Source organism: Giraffa tippelskirchi, chromosome 2 (assembly GCF_054371585.1).
Source record: "Giraffa tippelskirchi isolate mGirTip1 chromosome 2, T2T-mGirTip1v1.2.pri, whole genome shotgun sequence".
Classification (NCBI taxonomy): Eukaryota; Metazoa; Chordata; class Mammalia; order Artiodactyla; family Giraffidae; genus Giraffa; species Giraffa tippelskirchi.
This window is the reverse complement of record NC_137276.1, coordinates 28,981,822-29,005,278: the sequence shown is the minus strand read 5'-3', so window position 1 is coordinate 29,005,278 and position 23,457 is coordinate 28,981,822. Positions and strand designations below refer to the sequence as shown.

The window sequence follows — 23,457 nt, the reverse complement described above, 5'->3', positions numbered from 1 at the left end:
CTTACATTGTTCAAGTTTTCTCTGAGCAGTCCAACTTCATAGTGGATAAATGTTTAGGGGAACTTGTCTACTGCTTATTTTCTTTCAGCTAAAACGAAGAAATTTTAGCAAAATTTGCCAAAAAAGTGATTTTTTTTGCTCTACTTAGTAGTAACACCACTCTGTGCAGTGGGAAACTAAATACGTGAACAAATCAGAGTACAAATTCTGGTAATATGGTCCTACTTCACTTTGTGTTCATTGTAGAGTGCAGAAATCCTTAAAAATTAAAAAGTTTGGTTTTTGTTATCCTTTACTCCTTAACGTCTTTTTTCTCTGTTTTGTTTTTTTTTCCCCCAAGATATTTTGTAAATATCTTAAGATTTCTTAGTAAATTAAGACTTTGAAACACTCCTCATTCCAATTTTTGCTATTACTTAGATTAACATGGGAGAAGGCAGTGGCAACCCACTCCAGTACTCTTGCTTGGAAAATCCCATGGATGGAGGAGCCTGGTAGGCTGCGGTCCATGGGGTCTCGAAGAGTCGGACGCGACTGAGCGACTTCACTTTCACTTTTCACCTTCATGCATTGGAGAAGGAAATGGCAACCCACTCCAGTGTTCTTGCCTGGAGAATCCCAGGGACGGCAGAGTCTGGTGGGCTGCTGTCTATGGGGTCGCACAGAGTCAGACACGACTGAAGCAACTTAGCAGCAGCAGCAGCAGCAGCACCAGATTAACGTCCCACTGTAGTGTATAAAGAGTAGAGTATAAGCTTAGAACTTTTTCTGCCTTCTGCTCAGCACACTCTTCAGCTGCCTCTCCAAACCAGCAAAATGACCCATATTTGCCATTCTACCATCTACTCTTCTTAAGAGTCTGCTCAAGTTTTAATTGGTTTTTATAATCTCCATTATTCATTCAGCAAACATCTCTAGAACAAATTTTGTACCTGTCACTGGAGATATCAAGGAATAGGATCAGATCCCTTCAGGTTCTTTTTTTCTCCCACATAGCAGCAAGCCTTTCAGTCCTAAAAAGATGTCTACCAATTGCTTAGATCCACACTCCAGCCTTATCATTTTTGTACTATAAAGTATATAAACTTCAGTTTTGCTTTTATAAGTTTACTCCTACAGAAACTGGTGAACTATATTTAAAAAAATTCTTATAATCAGCTTAGCAAAGCAGTATTGTCAGAACATGATTAAGCCAGATAGTGAAATTCAGCCTCTAGTCTGTGAATCTAGTATTCTCAACTTAATCTGAATTATTGAAGTTTTAGTATTTGCCAATGTGATCCCATATTAGTTATGCTTTTATTTTCAGGAAACAGTCAATTATAGATTTCTTCAAACCAGCTTCAAAACAAGGTATGTATACTGTTCATTTAAATCTACTCTAAACTTACTAATTTGATTAAACATGGTGTTCAAAATTGAAAATATAAAGAAGATACAGTGTTGTTTACAAAGATAAACAAGTTCTAAAATCATGAAGAAACTCTTTGCTGTTATGCTTCCTTACATTAAAAAGATTCAAGTCAATAATGTTCATTAAGTATACTATTTTGATTCTGTATTAAAGTAACTTTAATCTTAAAGTAATCTTTCAAACCTGGTATGTGCAATAAATGCTAAATTAGCTTGCTACTGTTTTATCATATTTAGGATACTAAATATAAAAATGTTTGATGACAGTATGGTGCTTTTTGTTAGTAAAGAGAACCATGGAGAACTTACATGATGTGGTGAAAGAGAGCTTTATAAAAGTAAGGCTTTAAAATCATGTCTTAATTTCTTCCCCCCATAAAATGTGTATCATTATTTAAATATAAATTTGAAAACATTTGTGATAGCTTAATATTTTAAGTGTTAATTTATAATATTTATACAAGTGTAATAGTTTGTGCTATTTTTAATAACATACAATGTGCATTTGTTTTAATTGGCTATTCAGATAGACGTATGTTGGATTCTCCACAAAAATCGAACATCAAATATGGAGAAAGTGGATTGTCCATCAGTGGGACAGAGCAGTTTGAAAGGAAACTATCCTCACCAAAAAGTTCTAAACCCAAAAGAGTGCCATCAGAAAAGAGCCCTGTCTTAGAGGCGTTCATAAAAGGTGTTAAAGAGCACCATAGAGACCGTGGTGTACATGAGTCACGTCACCCTTGTGTGTCACTGGACACCAGATATTCAAAGGCAGTTACAAAATACGTTCCTCCTTCATATCTCTTGTCAAAAGAGACCAAGAAAAAACATCAGTCTCCAGAGGGAAGGAAGTCACATTTCATTCATGAAAATAGCAGGGAGAAGAATGATGGCAATCGAGGCAGGATCAGTGCAGATTCTAAGAAGCAGGCTACGGTGACAGAAGCTGACATCTTCAAGAACAGCTCCCGAAGTCTTAGCAGCAGGAGCAGCCTATCCAGGCACCACCCAGGAGAAAGCCCACTGGGAGCTAAGTTCCAGTTATCTCTAGCTTCTTACTGCAGAGAAAGAGAACTAAAGAGATTGAGAAGGGAGCAAATGGAGCAGAGAATCAACTCAGAAAATTCTTTCTCAGAAGCAAGCAATCTTTCCTTAAAATCTTCTAGTATAGAAAGAAAATGCAAACCAAGGCAGGAACTGAGTAAACAGAATGATGTCACAGCTGGAAACAGTAATCTTTCAAACCTGGTATGTGCAATAAATGCTAAATTAGCTTGCTACTGTTTTATCATATTTAGAATACTAAATATAAAAATGTTTGATAACAGTACGGTGCCTTTTGTTAGGGAAATACTGATACAGAAGCTAGTTTCATTAAGTTTCCTCCAACTGTCCATCAAAACATTTCTGATGGCTGATGTAAAGCAGTGTTTTCTGCCCTTAATTTTTTCAGACCAGGAACCAAGATTTTCCTTAATCAGGAAAATAAGCGTTCTTTTTTTTTTCTTATTTTTTAGGTGAGTACAGTCATTTTTTAATTAGGCTGCCCTGAAGTTTGAGAATCACTGGTTTATGTTATGTATGTCTTAAATAATTAAGTATGGGCCCTGGAAAACCTACAAAATGATGACGTCTTAGAAAACTATCCAAATACATCTTAAGCTCATCAGATTTCTCTTTTGAGAATAGACCAAACTTAGATTAGCGTAAAAGCTGTCCCTCTCCCCTGGAAAGTCAAGTAGTTAAGTATACCTGTTTCAAAGAGCTTCTCTACATATTGAGCAACTAAAGGAAGATAAGATAACAAAGTGCTATGTTAATATAAGATGCTCTGGTTTTAAAACCAGATGGATGAAAAATAAACCGAACTATGACATTCTAAGAGTGAATAGCTGGAAATATATTTGTAAACTCATGGGTTTATTTGCAAGGAATTTGGTGCCTTTACCAGTGAGATTTGCTAATGATCAATAGAGGTTAGTAATGTTTGGTTCATTTTCATAAGATTTCACTGTTTGGTGGTGCATTGGTTCCTAAACAAGTATTGAAGAGGGAGTTGTACCTGTTTGATTGGCAAATATTAAGCTAGTTCTTTATTAAAATAAATAGTACAGTGCTCTAGTATTAATCTTGAGCTATTAATAAAAATTTCTAAATTTACATTATGAAAATTGACATTTTTACATATAATACAGAGGTACTTCATTTTTCAGAAAAGGCTTGCATTTAAAATATTTTGCTGTAGAAGTTTGGATTTACCTCCAACTTTGATGCTTGCTTTATTCAGTCTAGAAATCTTTGTTTAAATATAATGAAGAAAAGTTCACATTCTTGACTGCTCTCAACTCCTAATTAATTTTTTCCCATTTTGCTAATAGGAAAATGGACATCTCTCAAGAAAAAGATCCTCTTCTGATTCATGGGGACCAGCTTCAGGTAGAATCAAAATAAATTTAAGAATTCTAAATAAATTTGCGTCTAATGGTACTGGTTTTTACTTTGTTTAAATGTACAGTTTCCTTCCTAGAGGTAAATTGGGTGTCTCAGGTTAAAGTTTGAGAAAGTTATACTCAGAAGGAATAGTTCTTGAATTCAGTATGTGTAAACAGTAGTTTGTCTTGACTCTTCTCTGCCTTCTTCAACAGTTCCCTACAATGTGTTTCTCATATTGGAATTCAGTGTTCTACTTCTGAATCTTTGGCTACATTAAGAAGCATAAGCTTATATTCTTGAATTACGGACTGAGGTCTTGATATTGCAGATGCTTTGTTTAAGTGTGAAACTTATGGTTCAAGACAATGTTTCTTAATATTTCAAATACAAAGATCCCTTTTTATTATCAAATTCAAGGACAGCTACATGATATTAGTTTATACTTTCAGTATCTGTTCATAAAATACATAACAAACAGCTACTGTTAATTCAATAATTCTTAAAGTATTCTTTTTAACTAGAAGATAAAACCCTGTGGAATTCAACCACCACAAAAGTTCATAACATAGGAAAAGAAAGGCCCCCCAAAATGCCCAGTGTTAATAATAATCTGGTATATCTCATTTTTTTTCTGCTGTGACTGCAAAGTTTGAAAAGTGGGCTTTATAGATTTCCACAATCAGTAAGATACATTGGACGTACTGATAATAGCCAACATTTACTGAGCACTTACTGTGTGCTTTGTGAATCATCATTTGATTCACATCCTTGCTTTTAGAGATGAAAAAACAGGTACAAAGAGACAATTTTGACTCATTCTTCTGGTTTCATATAAAACTCTGTTTTCTGTACATTCTAGAGGTGTATTGCATTTTGACCAAGTGATCTGTTGTTTGTTTTTTTTCTTAATTTTTACAACATTCTTGGTTTTAGTGATCACATTTTAGTGATTTTGACATTACAGTAAAAGAACAATAAGTTCTCAGCCGTGAGATTGTTCATGTACTCACTATGTTAACATATTTGTTGAAGGGAAAAACAAGATATCTTTACACTAGCTTGCTAGTATAAGGAGCCACTGGTGATGGTGTTGCCAACAAGCTGTTCAGCATTTTTTTCTCTGATAATGACTAAGATAGTAGTTCTCTTCAGTTCATGGGTTTGGAGATTTTACTAGTGGTGACTGAAGTGGTTCCTTTTATATAATCCCATATACTGCACTGTTTGAAAACCGCTTGGAAAAGGTTCTTTCTATTTTTAGAGGCAGGTTTAATATGATTGCTTTCACTTATATTTTTATTTTCATAATCCCCATTAATAATTATGGTATAATAATCTTAATATACATTTATACTTCAATTGAATATCAATAGACTATAAAAAGCATAAGGGGATTATTTTTTTTTATTCTAGATAACATGAAGCATGTTTATCTGATAGTGAATTTGTGGTTGTTCAGTCATTAAGTCGTGTCCAATTCTTTCCAACTCCATGGACTGCAGCACACCAGGCTTCCTTGTCCTTCACTATCTCCCAGAGTTTGCTCAAACTCCTGTCCATTGAGTTAATGATGCCATGCAACCATCCCATCCTCTGTAGCCCCCTTCTCCTCCTGCTCTCAATCTTTCCCAGTGTCAGGGTCTTTTCCAATGAGTTGGTTCTTCACATCACATGTGGGTATTCCCTAAATAGTGAATAGATATTAATCCAGATGTTATGCTGTATTTATATTATTGTTGTTACACTTAACAGTTGTGATGATATACATAATCACACATTCATTAATCACATACAAGTTCAGGGACTTCAGAAATGTTGGTAGGATAGGCGTTTAGCTTATTGATCTTCCAGAGCCCTGTCCTATGGTTGAATTCTGAGAATCAACTTAATCCCTCCCTAATTTATGCTATTATATTATTTAGTAATAGCCAATCTTCTATTGAGCATTTGGATTTTTCCTTTTTTTCTTTTTACAAACTCTGGCCTTGTCTTATCTGAATATTTTCTATATTAATAGGTAATTGAAATGTTGTAAAGCATTCATTCAACTTACAGATTGTACAGGAAACACAAAAAGAATCATGAAGACTTGTCTTCTCCAAGTCTTCTCTTGGTTAATTGATTTGTGATCCTGCCCTATAAGGGATCCCTGTCATTTTAAGACATTTAACCCCAGAAAACTGAGAGCATGGAATGATTTATCACCTAATAGGAAATATCTGTAGAAGAATGCAGACAGGAGCTCTTGGGGATTGAGTTTGTTTTTGTTTTAATTTGTTAGCTGTACCGGGTCTTAGTTGTAGCATGTGGGATCTAGTTCCCTGACCAGGGATTGAACCCAGGCCACCTGCATTGGGAGCACGGTCTTAGCCACTGGACTACCAGGGAAGTTCCCCTGGGTTTGTTTGTTTGTTTTATATATAAATTTGTTTATTTATGGCTACACTGGGTCTTCATTGCTGTGCACAGGCTTTTCTCTAGTTGGCAGCGAGTGAGGGCTACTCTTCAATTGCGGTGCTTGGGCTTCTCATTGCGGTGGTTTCTTTTGTGGAACACAGGCTTTAGGGCACAGGGGCAGTAGTTGTGGCTCAGTAGTTGTGGCACACAGACTTAATTACTTCACAGCATGTGGAATCTTCCCAGACCAAGGATCAAACGCACTTGGACTCCCAAGGAAGTCCCAGAACATTTGATTATTAATTAATTTTTCATTCTTATATATTGATTTTCCAGACTGTGTATTGATAAGCTTATCCAAATAATTGCTTAACTCTTGAGTTTTTTTGTTTTTTAAATCCATCTTGAGATGTGGGGACATCTGTCCATGTGTAGAAACTTGGTTTAGGGAAATTTGATTTTGAGAATACTAATTATATAAATAGTGAATTTTTCAGAGTGAATTAATGAAACATCACATTTTTAAACATGGAAATTAAAAAAAAAAAACTGGTTAATTCATGTATATGTGATGTTTAAAATTAAAGTGATTCTGAATGGAGTTCCTAACACAGAGTCAAGTTGTAATTAGTTTCCTAGAGCTGCCATACAAAGTATCTAAAATTAGATGGCTTAAAACAACAAAAATTTATTGTCTCATGATTCTGGAAGCTAGAATTCCCCAACTAAGGTTATCAGCAGGGCCATGCTCTCAATAACTCTAGGGGAAGAATCCTTCCTTCCTTCTTCCAGCTTCTCGTGTTTATCTACAATTCTTGGCATTCCTTGATTTGCAGGTGCATCACTCTGGTCACATGGCATCTTCTTTGTATGTGTCTTCATATTATCTTCCCTCTGCATGTCTTTCTCCATGTCCAAATTTCCCCTTTTTATAAGGACACCTGTTATATTGAATTAGGACTCAGCCTAATGACCTCATTTTAATTTGATTGCCCCTATAAAAACCCTGTTTATAATTCAGGTCACAGTCTGAGGTTCAAGGAGTTAACACTTCAGCATATTATTTTGGGAGCTACAGTTCAACCTGTAACACAGCTTAGGATTAGAGGGATAAATGGGAAAGAATAAACAATTTAATAGTAGGGGGAAATACTTACAGGAATTTTTTTAATTGAGAAATTACCTTTCCTTGATACAGATATACAGCTTTTTAGTGTTTTGGCAAGTAACACCTTTAATTCTATTTAGGTAATAAGCTTTTAATAGCTTTTGAGTGAAAATGAGCATTTGTCATTAGCTTTGGACTAAGTTTCTTTGACATGAGTATGTCAAAGAAATAAATATATCATTAACTTTTTCCTCATTCCATATGTGATATGGAATATAATATAAATACAATATTAACTGTTTTTCCTCATTCCATATATGATAATCTCAGCCTAAGCTTTTAGAATTTAAATACTTTGTCAGGGTGTTCTAGACACTCTTTGAATAAACTTTAATAAGATAGAAAAGTATACTTTCACTAATCTGGCAAAAATTAAATTTTAGCAGGCTCTAAGCAGAATAAATTCCCTGACAAAAGAAAAAGGAACTCTGTGGACTCAGATCTGAAAAGCACAAGAGAATCTATAATGCCAAAAGCAAAAGAGTCCTTCCTTGAGAAGCGTCCTTATGGACCACATCAGAAAGAAAAATTTATAAAACATATTGCACTGAAGACACCTGGTGATGTATTGCGCTTGGAAGATATATCCAAGGACCCGAATGAAGAAGCTGATTGCTCCTCTGCAGGCTTGACACCTACAAATTCTGGGCACCATTCTTCCAGGAGTAGTGACCAAATCCGTGCGGCAAGTACCAAAGAGACTAAGATACCGAAACTCGACCTATCTTTACCTCAGGAAAAGTCTGCAGTTAAAAAAGCTAGCAACCTTCAGAAAAATAAAACTGCTAGCTCTGTGGCATCACAGGAGACAAAACTTCTACCTTTGCTTTCCCATGTTCCAAGTGCTGGTTCCTCTCGGGTTCCATTAAATGCTAAAAATTGCACTCTTCCAGTTCCTAAAAAAGATAAAGAGCGTTCTTCACCTAAAGAATGTTCTGGGCATTCTACAGAGTCCTCCAAACACAAGGAACACAAAGCAAAGACTAATAAGGCTGATTCTAATATATCTTCAGGGAAAATTTCTGGGGGATCTTTACGTTCAGAATATGGCACTCCTATAAAGTCTCCCCCAGCTGCTTTGGAAGTTGTGCCATGTATTCCAAGCCCACCAGCACCTTCAGATAAAGCCCCTTCAGATAAAGAGAGTTCAGGAAATTCTAATGCAGGTAGCAGTGCACTGAAAAGGAAACTAAGGGGTGATTTTGATAGTGATGAAGAAAGTTTAGGTTATAACCTAGAGAGTGATGAGGAAGAGGAAACATTAAAATCACTGGAAGAAATAATGGCTTTGAACTTCAATCAGACTCCTACAGCTACAGGAAAGCCTCTGGCTCTTTCTAAAGGGCTTAGATCTCAGTCATCAGACTATACAGTAAGTAGTCCTATGACATCTATCTTTACTTGAAGAGAGAAAAATGGATTGACTAGTGAAAGAGTGGTAGATTTGTTAGAACTTACTTTAAAATTTAGTGTTTGTTACAACTCATACTGAAAGCAGTATAGTTCTTTTTTGGTAACTGGGTTTCCCACATTTTTAGCTTTATAACTGTAAATCAGTGGTCTCCAAACTTCTTTGATCAGACACACTTTTATTAGTAAAACAAATTCAGAGCATGTACCCCAATATATATGTATACCTATAGATTATATACATGTACTACTACTACTACTATTTACTTTCTAAAGCATATGAAAAAAACAGAATTTGAAAGGAAGAAGAAAAAGTATTTTTCTATAAAGTTATATAGAAGTTACTATAGAGTAAGTTCTACTGGAGTTTCTATAGAAGTTCCATATAAATAGAAGTTCTATTATTTTCTTCCTGCACCCCAATGGATCACCTTGCACACCCCCTGCTTTGGAGACCACTGCTGTAAATGAAGGTAGAGTGTAGAAATGTTGTTAATTGTGGTGTGCAGTTTTATTTATGAAGTGCTTCATTCTGTCTTGGGAATAAGCTGAATTAAATTTTCATATGTGTGTAAAATTTGGTGGGGAAGGTGTTACTGTTTCATAGTAACACCTAAAAGTTAGTAGTTTAATTCCAGTAAAATAGAATTTAAAAATAAAGACAGGGTAGCCATGGAGCCCTTGGGTGATGGCAGTCAGTTCCTAAGACTAGCAGGGTTTTTATAAGTAGTGCCTTTTCCTAATAGATGGTAAAATCAAATTGCCTGCACTACAAAATTCTCAATTTAAAGCATGATGGTGAAAATTATTTTTTTAAAAAATATATCCTCCTGGCCCAGGTTATTGAAAAAGAAGTTATTTTTTAGTTTCTGAGTAACTTAAAACATCCCAATTCTTCTGCTAAGATATGTTATGAAGTATTCCTAAATTTTCTTCTTATTTTAGGAACATGCTCATAGTGGGACTTACACAAATACTTTAGAGCGTCTAGTAAAGGAGATGGAAGACACACACAGGTAGGTTAGCATCATGACTGTCTTGCTAAATTTAATGTAGTGCTCGTATGACTGACTTTTAATTTACCTTAAAAAAAAAATGGAGAAATTAGCAGGTATTTTGTGCTAGTGCTATTATAGTTTCACTGTCATTTGTGTTAAAAATAAGGTGTTCTTGTTTACAGGCTGAATCGGAAGATCCTGGTTTTTATTGTATACTGCATCAATTAGTAGTATGAATTCCTTTCTGCTTACCACAGCTAGTGTCTGGTAGCTAAAATTCTTGATTAAAAGCATGGGTAGAAAAGATTTTTGCAAAAAAAAAAAAAGAAAAGATTTTTGTGTGTGTATGTGACCAAAAATATATCACATAAAATTGACCATTTCAATTATTTTTAAATACTTCACAGGCATTACCTAGCACTCATTCGCATTGTTGTGCAACCATCACCACCATCCATCTCCAGAACTTTTTTTTTTCCATTTTCCCTAACTGAAATTTTATACCCATTAAACAGTAACTCCCTATTCTCCCCTTGCCTCTAGCTCTTGGCAGCTACAACTCTTCCTTTTACTATGAAATTGACTGTTCTGGGTACCTCATGTAAATAGGATCATACAGTATTTGTCCTTTTATGACTGGCTTGTTGTATTTAGTGTAAGGTCTTCAAGGTTCACCCATGTTGTAGCATGTGTCAGAATTTCCTTCCTTTTTAAAGCCGAATAATATTCCATTGTGGAGAAGGCAATGGCACCCCACTCCAGTACTCTTGCCTGGAAAATCCCATGGACGGAGAAGCCTGGTAGGCTACAGTCCATGGGGTCGCTAAGAGTTGGACACGACTGAGCGACTTCACTTTCACTTTTCCCTTTCATGCGCTGGAGAAGGAAATGGCAACCCACTCCAGTATTCTTGCCTGGAGAATCCCAGGGACGGGGGAGCCTGGTGGGCTGCCGTCTGTGGGGTCGCACAGAGTCGGATATGACTGAAGCGACTTAGCAGCAGCAATATTCCATTGTATGTATATACCTCATTTTGTTTATCCATTTATCTGTTGATTGACACACTTGGGATGCTTCTATTTTTTGACTACTGTAAATTTTTCTGCTATCAGCATGGGTGTACAAATTCTCTCGTTAAGTCCCCACTTTAAGTTCTTTTGCGTATGTATCTGGAAGTGGAATTTCTGGATCATTTGGTAATTCTATGGATAATTGTTTGAGGAATTGGTATTCTGTCATCCATAGTGACTATACCATTTTGTATTCCTGCCAGTAGTGCACGTAGGTTTCAGTTTCCCCACATACTCACCAACACTTGGTTTTTCTGATTTTTTTAATGATAGCCATCCTAACAAGTATGAAGCAGCACCTTTATACTTGTTAAATGTTTGTATGCCCACTTAGTCCAAGTTTTGAAACCAGTATAACTAGACATGGCATTTTCACATCAAGTTACTCTTTTGAGGAAGAAGTTTAGAATTATTACTGATGCCCCACCACCACCCACACATACACAGAAATCAAAAAGTTTGAAAATTATAATAACCCTAATGAACTTTATGTAACTAGTTGCAAACTGCTTTTGGAAAAAATAATATTCCTTTATTAATTCAAAGACTATTCTTGAAACTAACTCAGAGAACTTCACTAAAACCTCAGCTGGCCTGAAGTTGGTATATATGTGTCTCCAAGTAGCTAAGTATAGGAATTACAGACAATTAGTAAGAAGTATTCCCCTTTCTTAATTTAACAGAGAAATAAATTTGTCTCTACTGTAAGTCTTTTGGTGCGGGAGTGGTGTGCATTACACAGCATGTAGGATCTTAGTTCCCCAACCAGAGGTCGAATTGGTGCCTCCTGCAGTGGAAGCATGGATTTGTAGCCACTGGACCACCAGGGAACTCCTGTCTACTGTAAAATTTTTTTTAAGTTTCATGATTTCATGTGATTTCTGAGGTCAAATCTGAAGTTGCTTATTTAAAATTGAACATCACAGATCAAGGGGAGAGATTCTGGTTTGATCTAATGACTCTCCTGTAGTGATAAAGCAGTGCGTTTATTCATGTACTTTGGGGCTGGAGCTAGGAATAAGGACCTTGGTTAAAATAACTTAATCTTGGCAAGCACTCTGACCAAGGACTGCAGAACTGGACTCTCTAGTTGAATCCCATCTCCTTTACATTGTGAGCTTGAGCAAGTTAGCTTTTCTGTATGTTTCCTTATTGTATAAAATGGATAATAATAAACTACCTCCTGGGGTTGTTTTGAGGGTTAAGAGTTAATACATAAAAGTCCTTAGGACAGTGTCATAGTAGCTGCTTAGTAGGTTTTGAGTGTTGTGATCATGACAGTGACAATGATAAAAACTACTGCTTCCTGAAAGCCTAGTTAACTGGAAGTCAGAGGAACATTAAAGATTAGAAGGGGTAATCAAGTCAGTAGTGTTCATTCTTTGTGATTTTTTTCTTCCCCTTTCTCTAAATGATTTGGACATCATTCTTGAAATCCTGTGTGGGTGCGTGCTTAGTTGTGTCCAACTCTTTTTGACCCCATGGACTGTAGCCCGTCAGGCTCCTTGGTCCACGGAATTTCCCAGGCAAGAATACTGGGCTATCCGGCTTGCCATTTCCTTCTACAGGGAATCTTCCTGACCCAGGATTGAACTCTGGTCTGTTGTGTCTCCTGCATTGGCAAGTGGATTCTTTACCCGCTGAGCCATCCAGGAAGCCCTCTTAAAGTTCTATCCATAAAGAAATAGTTAAGTCTTTTAATGAGTTTTTGTAGGTACTGCTTTTAGATATAAACTAAAGATTTTTTATTTTTAGGTTAAGCCATTTATTATAACGTTCCTTTGATTCTCAGGCTAGATGAACTGCAAAAGCAACTACAGGAAGACATCATGCAGGGCCGAGGCATTAAATCTCCAATCAGAATTGGTGATCACGACAGTACTGATGATGAAGATGGCCTCTTAGAAGAGCACAAGTATGTGGGGAATTAGTAAATAGCTATAAATGGTGGTACATCATAACTAGACTTGTCATGGTGATCATTTTGAAATGTATAGAAGTACAAAGTCACTACGTTGTATAACAGGAACTAACAGTGTTGTAGGTCAGTTTTATTTCAAAACGAACCACAGAAAAAGATCACATTTGTGATTACCAGAGGCAGAGGGTTCAGAGGAAGGAGGGATTGGATGAAGGTGATCACAAGATACAAACTTCTAATTATAAGATAAATAAGTACTAGGGGTGTAATGTACAACGTGAGAAATAAGGTTAACACTGTTGTATGTTGTAGTGAAAGTTGATAAAAGAGTAAATCCTAAGAATTCTTACCACAAGAAAAAAATTTTTTTCCTATTTAATTTTGTACCAGTATAAGATGGTGGATGTTCGCTAGTGATAATCATTTCAAGATGTATGTAAGTCACATCTTTATGCTGTATATTTTAAACTTATACCATGCTGTATGTCTATTATACCTCAATAAAACTGGATAAATAAATCATTCAGAGGAAAAAAAGCACTCAGGTACAGTGTTTTTCATAAATACACCCTATTAACAATACATTTAAAAATTTTGTTTTCCATAAAATAAATGGACCATTATTTATGAATAATATATGGTGGGTTTTTAATCCATCTGGGGTGCACTTGAAAGGCAAATGTTAAGGCCAAGTTACATTTCTTTGTCTTCTCCTCCTAGTTTTTCTTTTCACACAGACACGTTTAGTGGCTTTGCACTATTAACTACTAGCAAAAAGTGGGAGGAGCAGAACATGTGTTCTCACGTTCGCCTTCTAATGTAGGGTTAATAGTGGTCCTAAAAGAAGAGTTTTTTGCACCCAGTCTTTAAATACAAAACTATATGCAATATAACTGTTCAATATTCAATAACTTCTTTTTTTTTTCTTTTTTCCCAGAGAATTTCTAAAGAAATTTTCAATTACAATTGATGCTATTCCTGATCATCATCCAGGCGAAGAAATATTTAATTTTCTTAATTCTGGAAAAATTTTCAGTCAGTATACTTTGGATTTAAGAGATTCTGGTTTTATCGGACAAAGTGCTGTAGAAAAGCTTATTCTTAAGTAAGTAGGAAAATAGACATTTTACTTTTTCCTGTAAAGAATTAAAAGATTACTGACTTGATGCAATTCTTCTGAAAGGTTAATTTCTATTATGACCTATCCAGTTTCTTAGTCCTCTTACTACTGTTGCTCTTTGTATTTATTATTTAATTATAGGAAGCAGTGTAAGATGGTCGTTTGGCATATCTCGTGCCTTTACTAGTTAGGATTAAGATCAGTATCTAATAACAATGACTGTCAAAATAACAAGAGCTTACACAAGAAGTATAGTCTTTCTTCTTCACCATCTTTAGCACTTGGTTGCTTCAGGTGCTATTGGAGCTCCAGCCTTTACATTTAAATTCCCAGAAGCCCCACACAACATTTCAACTTAGGGTTAGTTGGGTAGAACTTAGTCAACATGGCCACACCTAGCTGCAAGGAAGCCTGGGAGTGATTTTTATTCCAGGCAGCCAGTATGCCCAGCTAAAAATCCCAGAGTTCATTTACCAAGAGGAAAGACATGATTAGATGTCAGAGTAGGCAACTAACAGTCTCTACCACAATACCCAGACTAGTCTAGTTTTTCTCAGTGGACAATAGTTCAGACCCAGAGAGCACTAATTCTGGTGCTGAGCTTTTTGGAAGTACAAACCCAGGCTGGCAAAAGCGGACAGTGTTCTGAGACTTGATAGGCTCTTTAACACTGCCAGCTAATGTATATTCACCCACCAGATAAATCTGGAGCCAGGCCAACAGGTTGGTTCAGCTTGAGACCATTGATTGAATTTTTTAATGTGTTACCTATCCACATTAGGGCAGAGTCCACCTCCATGGACTGCAGCGGTTTCCTTGTTCATTTCCCTGATTATGTCAGATGTGGTGGTACAAGTTTCTTGCCATGAATACAGCAGTCATATTGATTGCACTGTATTTTTTCAGATCAGGAAAAACAGATCAAATTTTTTTGACAACACAAGGCTTCCTTACCTCGGCTTATCACTACGTCCAGTGTCCTGTACCTGTGTTGAAGTGGCTATTTCGGGTAAGAGAAATGTTTTTGAGGTATCGTCTCTTTCTATACTTTTCAGTCAAAAGTAAACTTTTAAAATATTATCTTATTTGCATATTGCTAAAGAAAAAAAATCTAGCATATCAAACCCATGATTTTAGTGGGTTAAAATGAAGCAAAAAGACTGATATAAAGAGGTTACCAGGACTTCCTGGGTGGTACAGTGGATAAGAATCCACCTGCCAGTGCAGGGGACACAGGTTCCGATCCCTGATCTGGGAAGATTGCACATGCTGCAGAGCAGCTAAACCCATGTGCCACAACTGCTGAAGCCCACATGCCCTAGGGCCTGCACACCTCAGTTACTGAGGCCAGGTGTGCAAATACTGAAGCCGAAGTTCCTAGAGCCTATGCTCTGCAACAAGAGAAGCCAACGAAATCCAAGCACCGCAACAAAGAGTAGCCCTTGCTCACCACAACTAGAGAAAGTCTGCATGCAGCAACGAAGACCCAGTGCAGCCAATAAATACAAATTTAAGGAAAAGGTTTGCCAAAGAAATGCCAATGTAGACAGTGTGCAGGATAGGCAGTACTGCTAGTTGTGCCTAAGACATTTCATCACACTGGTAAATCATTATTGTAGTTCGCTTTAGAAAAGGTCTTCTAATGCTTATGTACCTGGAGTTTTTCTCCTACCTTTTCCCCTATTTTTGTGGCAGCAGCTCCATACATTGTTAGGATTTGACTTGTATGGTAATATTCCCCCATTCATATTTGGGGGGTGCAAATCCAACTGGTTCATATTTAACTCTTCCCTGTTCATTTATTTTATTTTATTTTTGGCTGCACTGGTTCTTTGTTGCTGTGCGGGCTTTCTCTAGTTGCGGTGAGTGGGGGCTACTCTTCGTTGGATTGCGAGGGCTTCTCATTGCGGTGGCTTCTCTTTTTGACGGCCACAGGCTCTAGGGTGCACAGGCTTTAGTATTTGTGGGTCCCAGGGTCTGGAGCACAGGCTCAGTAGTTGTGGTGCACAGGCTTAGTTGCTCCATGGTGTGTGGAATATTCCTGGACCAGGGATCGGACCCTTGTCTCCTGCATTGGTAGGCTGATTCTTATCCACTACACCACCAGGGAAGTTCCATATTTAACTTTAAAATCCACTTAAATAATTACCTTAATTTTGTGATATCCACATGGTAACTTTATAAAATCAGTGGTATCAGAGAACTACTATATGTATGAAACGAGAAGTAGGGGAAACATTTGCAGTTTCTATTTTGGACTTTGAAGATTGCATTTCAAAAAATCTCATATTTGGCAAGAACTAGATACTCTAGTATAGTTTCTCATTCATTTTTCATATAGCTGGCATATTTGAGTGCCAGCTGTGCCAGGTATTGGAGAGAGCAGTAATAAAAAAACTGTTTTTGATTTCTTGAAACCCATGTTCCAGTATAGAGGAGACAGACCGTAAATGTGTGCATGTACATTTATATTAATAGATATGTCAAATGATAAATGAGAGGAGAGAAGAGCATTTTAGGCAGAGAGAATAACAGGTGGGGCAGACTATGGGGCAGGAACATTTGCTTCCTGTGGTTAGTTGCTCACTTCTTGCATTCCAGTAACTTTTTTTTTTAACAATCCTAATTAAATCAAAATTTGCCTCCAAATATTTTTTATCTAGTAGTACTAATTATCTTTTCTATAGCTCCCCACAATATACCTTATCTAACAGTCCTTCAGTTACTTTAATATCATGACTCATCACTTGCCACACTAAACATTCTCAAGTTCCTTTACCGGTCAGCCTTCTGAATGACCTTCAGCTTGTCACTTTCACTCCTAAATTGTTCTTTGTTCTCCCCAATAAATGAACAAGTGCTCCATAAAAGATCTTTATTGCCAGCAGTTTCCAGCAAGGCTCTACCCATCAACCCCCACCCCCAGATATTTATAACAATTCAGAACCTCATTTGTTGTCATGCCAGGACTCCATTATTCTCTGTGTAATGTATTTTTTCTTAAACTTACAAGTAAGACTTTGCATTCATCTGTGTTTTCATCATGTTGATGTGGGTCCATCATCATAGCCTTTAAAACCCTAATAATGACATACAAACACACCTTCATGTAAGCGGTTTTTTATACTCTTCATATTTATTCTTTGAAAAGCAAACTGATAATCATTTGTTAAGTGCTTTTTTTCGTGTAAGACACTTTGTCTCATTTCTTCTTTTCAATTCCAAGTCTGTTTTTCATGATGGAGAGACTTACCAACTTATATATATATATATATTTTTTTTTTTTTCAGAAAATGTGTCAGAATTCATTTTAATCCTATAATCCTAACAGTTTGAAATTGAATTGTTAAAGTAATTGAAATGTTTGCCTCTTCATGATTTTATCTTGTGTCAAAATGTAGTTGATCAGAAAGACAATGTGAACAGAATATGGGCTGTTTTATAACTTGTTTTTTTTCAGATAACTATAAATTATTGAGTTATTTTCATCTTTATATAGATATGTTATCATTCTTCTTAATCGCTTTATAAGTATTCCTTTGTAGTGCTATATCATGATTGATTTATTTAACCCAATCTCAATTGACAGACATTAGATTGTTTTATATATATATCTCTCTACTTATTTATCTCCAAGTTATCTCTGGTAAAGAATCCGCCTGCAATGTGGGAGACCTGGGTTGGGAAGATCTCCTGGAGAGGGGAATGGCTACCCACTCCTGTATTCTGGCCTGGAGAATTCCAAGGGGTCGCAAAGAGTCAGACACGACTGAGAGCTTTCACTTTGACTGTATTGCCTACCTTAAAAGTTCATCACCCCCTACAAAAAGGTTGTTTATCTAGAACTTGTCCTGTAACCAGGAGGCCTTTGAATGATTCTGCCCCTGCTGGCAGAGTGTAATGACTCAAACATCATAGCAGAGGCTTTTTTTTTTCACATAGGTTGATTTTGAAATGACACAAGTTATATGCCTGACTGAAATCAGAGTTTAGGCTATTCATCCTTACATTTTAGATTTAAATTTATTATAATCTAGGGTTCCAAAACAAAAGAAATAGAAGCATGATATGTTTCCTCTATAAAACCACTTTAAAATAACTTATGTTATGAATTTTTTAATGTCTGTTAAACTTGAGATTTTATTCCCAAAAGTTGTCTTGTAGAAATTACACTAATTATATGCTTCCATATGTTAATTTTTGTACATAAAAAAGCCTGAGTAGGTCAGAGTACAAGGACAATGACTTTGCTTAAACATTACCGGATAGACTTTACAGTTTTTACGAAATGACACTCACATTGGGCGTACTACCTCTTTCCTAGTACTCTTGTGAACACTGAGTATTATTACAACTCCTGATCTTTACCAATCCTGAAGTCAACTAACGATATGTCTTTTTTTTCTTTTGCGTTTCTTTGATGATTAGTGATACTGAGTAGCTTTTAAAAATTCACATTGACATATTAATTTGTATATTTGTAAAATATTTTTTACTAGTTCGTGATTTGATTTTTGCCGTGATGTGACGATCAGCTTAGTAGCCTTCTCCTTTATGGTGTTTTGGTTTCATGGTATGATACAAACTAGAAATGTACTTTTGATCATTTTAAATATTATATTTATCTAATTATAAATGAAAGTTGTAAAAAAAAAAAAGCGCGTGTTAGAATGGAAAGGACTCTGACTTATGAATCAGATCTGTATTTAAATTCCAACTCGTATATTATGTTGGGTGGAGTATGTTAATCTCTCTGACCCTCTTTGCTCTTTCTTCTCTCTCTATACTCTTTATCTACTTTCAACAGATGATGTCAGTTCATACAGACTGTATTGTATCTATGCAGATTCTAAGTACATTAATGGAAATAACAATAAGAAATGGTGAGTATACAAATTTACTGTGATTAGTAGCATGAATTTTTGGTTGCTTTGTACATGATCTCTTTCATATTACTAAACATTAGGATATTTGGAAATATAAAAAATTATTTTTTTAATATAAAGTCTTTAATAATAAAATGAAACTCTAATAAAGAGAGTGCATTTTTCTAGTTGCATTGAGAAAAGGGGTATAAGATCTTACAAGTGGCAGCCCTTACCTAATTTTTACCAAGTCATGGCCTACTGTGCTGGGTAAAGAGAAATAGTTTATTTATTTAATTAGCCAATTAACTTTGATGGCTTTTTGGTGAGCAACAGTATTGTACTGATTATGCCTGAGAAGATTGAAAGTATCCACTGTAAGAGTATGACAGTTGCATTCTCACCTTTGGGATCCCTTTTAATGAAACAAGCATTATGATTTACCTGTAAGACTTGGGACTACATAGACACTGTACATGGTAAAATCTTTGTGTTAGCAGTATTTGGTTTCTTACTGTTCTTACTGTTTTCCAGTCTTCTCAAAATGTTCCTCCTATGTTGCACCTTTTTATCATCCGTCAGTCACAGATATTCTGTTCATAAATGTCATTTCCTTCATATTTATTTGAAAATCTATAATTCCTATATGATTATTCTAAATAACTATACTGTTAACTTATTACCAGCTGCCATTTCTATGAAATCATGATACTCATGTTTCACATGCAAACTATCATCTTACAACTGAGGGTTTGTCAACCCAGGATTTAGGATAAAATATTTTCTTCTGTTAACTAGATACCTTCAGTGATTCACCAATTTGGCCCTGGATTCCATCATTGTCTGATATAGCTGCTGTGTTTTTCAATATGGGAATTGATTTTAGATCTTTATTTCCTCTGGAGAATCTTCAGCCAGACTTTAATGAAGACAATCTAGTGTAAGTGTTCTTTTCGCTTTTAACTCCAAAAATTATCTTTTAAACGATTTGTATAACAACAGTTTAATATTCATTTGATAAATTTGGTATTCTTGATTTTTTTAAAATCTCTCAAAGTTGAAATGGATCGTGAATGAGAGACATTCTTAACATCTAAATCTAAATGCCATCATCATATTTAACAGGGGAAAAAATGGAAACATTTTTAAATTTAAAAAAAATTCTTTTTAATGAGACTGCTCATTGTTATTTACGACTATTTGGGGGCTACTGGCCAAAACAATTAGGCCATGAGCAGCTACTGCCGTCTCAGTCACCTCAGTTGCTTCAAGCTTGGTCGCCTCTGGCTCACCCCCAGTCCTCACCCCCAGCCGCCCCCTCCTGTGGGCTGGCCCAAAGGCACGCCCTCTGCCACAGGACAGGGCTGCCTACAGAGAGAAGCTGTTCATGTGGTTCCATCTACCTGATGATTTTTGTATCTGAACTCATCAAGGAAAATATACGGAGAGGCCCAGGACTTGGAGAGGCTGAAGGGAAGATATGGTGGGAGCCGAAGGAGCTGCAGGCCTAGCTGCTTGCCCACGCCAGCAAGGCTCTTCTGTGTAGTGGAGTCCATGGTCTATAAGAAGAAAAGGAACTTTCTCCATCAGCTCCCCTTGGAAAAATTCTGAACTACCAAATCTTCATACAAACGCTTTCTGTATTCTCCGTGAAAAAAATTGTTTAATTCATGGGGAGAACAAGATGGCGGAGGAGTAGGTGGATGTAGAGTACATCTCTCTCCATGGATACATCAGGAATACACCTTCAGACACAGAAGTGCATGCCAAACACCAACTGAGAGCGGACAGGAGTACCTGACCAGCAGAAAAGAATATATAGGCCCCCCACGCAAAACTCGAGATCAAGCCCTGAGGCTTTGGAGTGGGAGCACTGACTCCAAAACCCTAGACTACCAGAGAACTAACCCTAGGAGGTATCAGATAGTGAGAACTCACACAAAGGAAACCATTGGAATACAAGACCTGGTATCACCCTACCACCAATAGCACTGCATGCAAGATGCCTCATCTAAACAACAAAACAAATACACAAACCCAGTCATCAGCAGACAGGATTACCACCTCACTCAGCCTTGCCCATCAGAGGAGAAACAAACAAACCAAAACTCAGCATAGATCTCACCCTGTAAGAAGCTTACACAAACCTCTGGACCAACCTTAGAGGGCAGAAACCAAAGGGAAGAAAGAATTCAGCCTTGAAGCCTGGGAAGAGGAAAGCTCAAACACAATAAGTCAAAATAATTAGATAAGGGAAAAAAAGATACAAAGATTGGAAATGGTGAAAGATTGACTGTTTGCAGAAAAGGTGATTTAATGTATACATAGAAGCCTAAGAGTCAACTGAAAAGCAATGACAAACTAGTAAGAATATTTGGTATGGAAGGCAGGGTACGATGTTAAAGAGAAGTTACTAACCTTTGGATATATGAGCTAACTGGAAGATACACTTAATTTACAATAGTAAGAAAGAAAAATATGTTAAATACCTAGGCATAAACTTAAATAGAAGTTGTGTGTGTGTATGTGTGTGTAAAATTACTAAAGAACAAAAGAGAACAGTAGGAAAATTCATCATAAATACATTAGAGCTCCCCCTAAGGTAAACTGTGAACTTGATGAGATCCTAATTAAAAATGAAGACTAACACAACACTGTAAATCAACTATACTCCAGCAAAATTAAAGAAATACCTGTCAGGTTTTTGTGGGGGCAAGGGGAATTGGGACTCTACAAGTGATTCTAAAGTCATATAGAAAAAATAATACCCAGGAGAGTTGACCACTTTTTTAAAGAAAAATCTCTATGACAGTAATCACCATAAACAAAAGTCAAAAGAAAATTGAGGGGTGGGAGGGAGAATATGTATATCATAATAGTACTATATTATTTACTATTTTTAAAAACCCACTTTTAAGTAGACCTGCGCAGTTCACACCCAGGTTATTGAAGAGCCTGCAGTACTATACGATCATCAGTTGACTGAATCTGCAGATGTATACAGGGCCAATTATACCTAATACAAGGATTTTAGACTTTCTGGCAGGCAGGTGCTCCAACCCCTGCATTGTGTAATCGTCAACTATGAATGGAACTCTGGTCACGGATAAGGGCTTAATTTCAAATTAATAAGAAAAAGTTTAAAACTATTAGAAAAATGGACAAAGGAAGTAAATAGAAAAGGAAAAACAGTTCTTAAACTTTATGAAAATATACTCATCTTTACTTTTTTTAAAAATGCAAAATTTTTGTTATTTGGTATATCCAGAACCAAAATCTTCATCTCTTTCAATGACATACAGGATTCCTCCTTGTTGCTTGGATGTAACATGTATCTGAAAATACATTAGATAACAAATTTTCACATTAAGACTGTATTCTATCACTGTAAATAGGAAACATAATGCTTTCTCAGATCATTCAAAAACCCCAATATTTCCCCCCCAAAAAAATGACCAAAATACTCAAATACCTATATTTAGAAAGTTAATACTATTTTATTATTTAACATTTAATGAACTGAGTAGTATGTGGTGATTTTGTATGTATGCAACAGATTTGAATTTTTTCTCTTCACTCTAGTGAACAGGTACTATAGTGGAAATAGTGAAGTAAAGATATAATGATTTCATTAAGACATAATAAATGCCAATAATAGTTTTTCTGATTGATTATTTACCAGTTGAAGAGTTGCCTCAGTCAGGTTTGGTGACTGCAGCCAGGTGGTGGCTATAAGTTACTGTTGCTGTATAGTGGTAGGCAAAGATGAACACAGATGAGCAAGAGTGAGCTGGTGAAAGAATGAGTGAAGCATAGTGAAATACCTGTTTAAACAGCATGGAGCACGAGGCTAAATCCTGTTGAGATATGACCACAACTCACTCTTCTCTTACTAGGACTCATGTGCAGCCTGTCTATTTTTGCTGTTATGTGTATGCATATTCACAAATATGCATCCAAATAGTAGATTTGAAGGTTGTTAGAGTAAATATTCAGATAGGGTGAGTAAGACATTAAAGGATTCAAGTAACAGTTCTTTAGCATTAGTCTGTAGGATATACAGACTTAGTTCTAACCTCTTTCTATTCTATATTCCATTAATTGTCACATCCCTGTGTTCCCTAACTGTATCTATCTCACAGCTGTTCTTTCCTTTTCATTCCTAGCATCAGTCTAATTCAGATCCTCCTTTCATGTCTAGCATGGCAAAAATCTCCTGGGAGCTTTCCACCTCCGATATACTTCTTCTTTTCACTGTTAGAGGATTCCTTTTATGAAAATTTTCTTCTCCACTTTTAAACCTTTACACCTGTATTTAAGACTCTACAATTGACTCTGACCTGTTTTATATTTTGTTCACCCTTTTGTTCTAACCAAATTGATTCTCTTACTCTTCCTTCACATTAGCCATTGCTGCATTGGATCTTCCTCATGCAAGTTCCTCACCTCCATCCTCAGTGTCTGCTTACCAAAATTTTATCTGTCTCACTTCTTAAAGCACTGTTTATTTGAGTAGAGCTACCAATACTTCCATATTTTTACTGTGTGCCAGACATGGTTCTGGGGGCTTAGTATATAGTACTTCATCTAATAGTCACTACAGCTACTCAGATATTTTAAAAAATAAGGTTCTTCACATGTAGTTATAGGAGTATCTCC

At 36.2% G+C, this 23,457-nt stretch overlaps 1 protein-coding gene across 20 annotated transcripts in view; it reads left to right on the top strand.

Annotated features, from left to right (window-relative positions):
* The window catches only part of SLF2 (SMC5/6 complex localization factor 2), a 65,331-nt gene that overhangs the window by 13,437 nt on the left and 28,437 nt on the right, over positions 1-23,457 (top strand). For 10 of the 20 annotated variants that reach the window (XM_081548069.1, XM_081548155.1, XM_081548115.1 and 7 more), the window contains exons 2-11: positions 1,310-1,353; positions 1,940-2,664; positions 3,795-3,852; positions 7,798-8,786; positions 9,770-9,840; positions 12,685-12,807; positions 13,751-13,918; positions 14,840-14,942; positions 18,741-18,816; positions 19,597-19,738. In XM_081548069.1, the coding sequence (XP_081404195.1) occupies positions 1,310-1,353; positions 1,940-2,664; positions 3,795-3,852; positions 7,798-8,786; positions 9,770-9,840; positions 12,685-12,807; positions 13,751-13,918; positions 14,840-14,942; positions 18,741-18,816; positions 19,597-19,738 (2,499 nt within the window). Of the gene's footprint in view, positions 1-1,291; positions 1,354-1,939; positions 2,665-3,794; positions 3,853-7,797; positions 8,787-9,769; positions 9,841-12,684; positions 12,808-13,750; positions 13,919-14,839; positions 14,943-18,740; positions 18,817-19,596; positions 19,739-23,457 lie in introns of those variants that run through there. The other 10 variants (XM_081548163.1, XM_081548149.1, XM_081548096.1 and 7 more) reach the window with 4 other exon arrangements.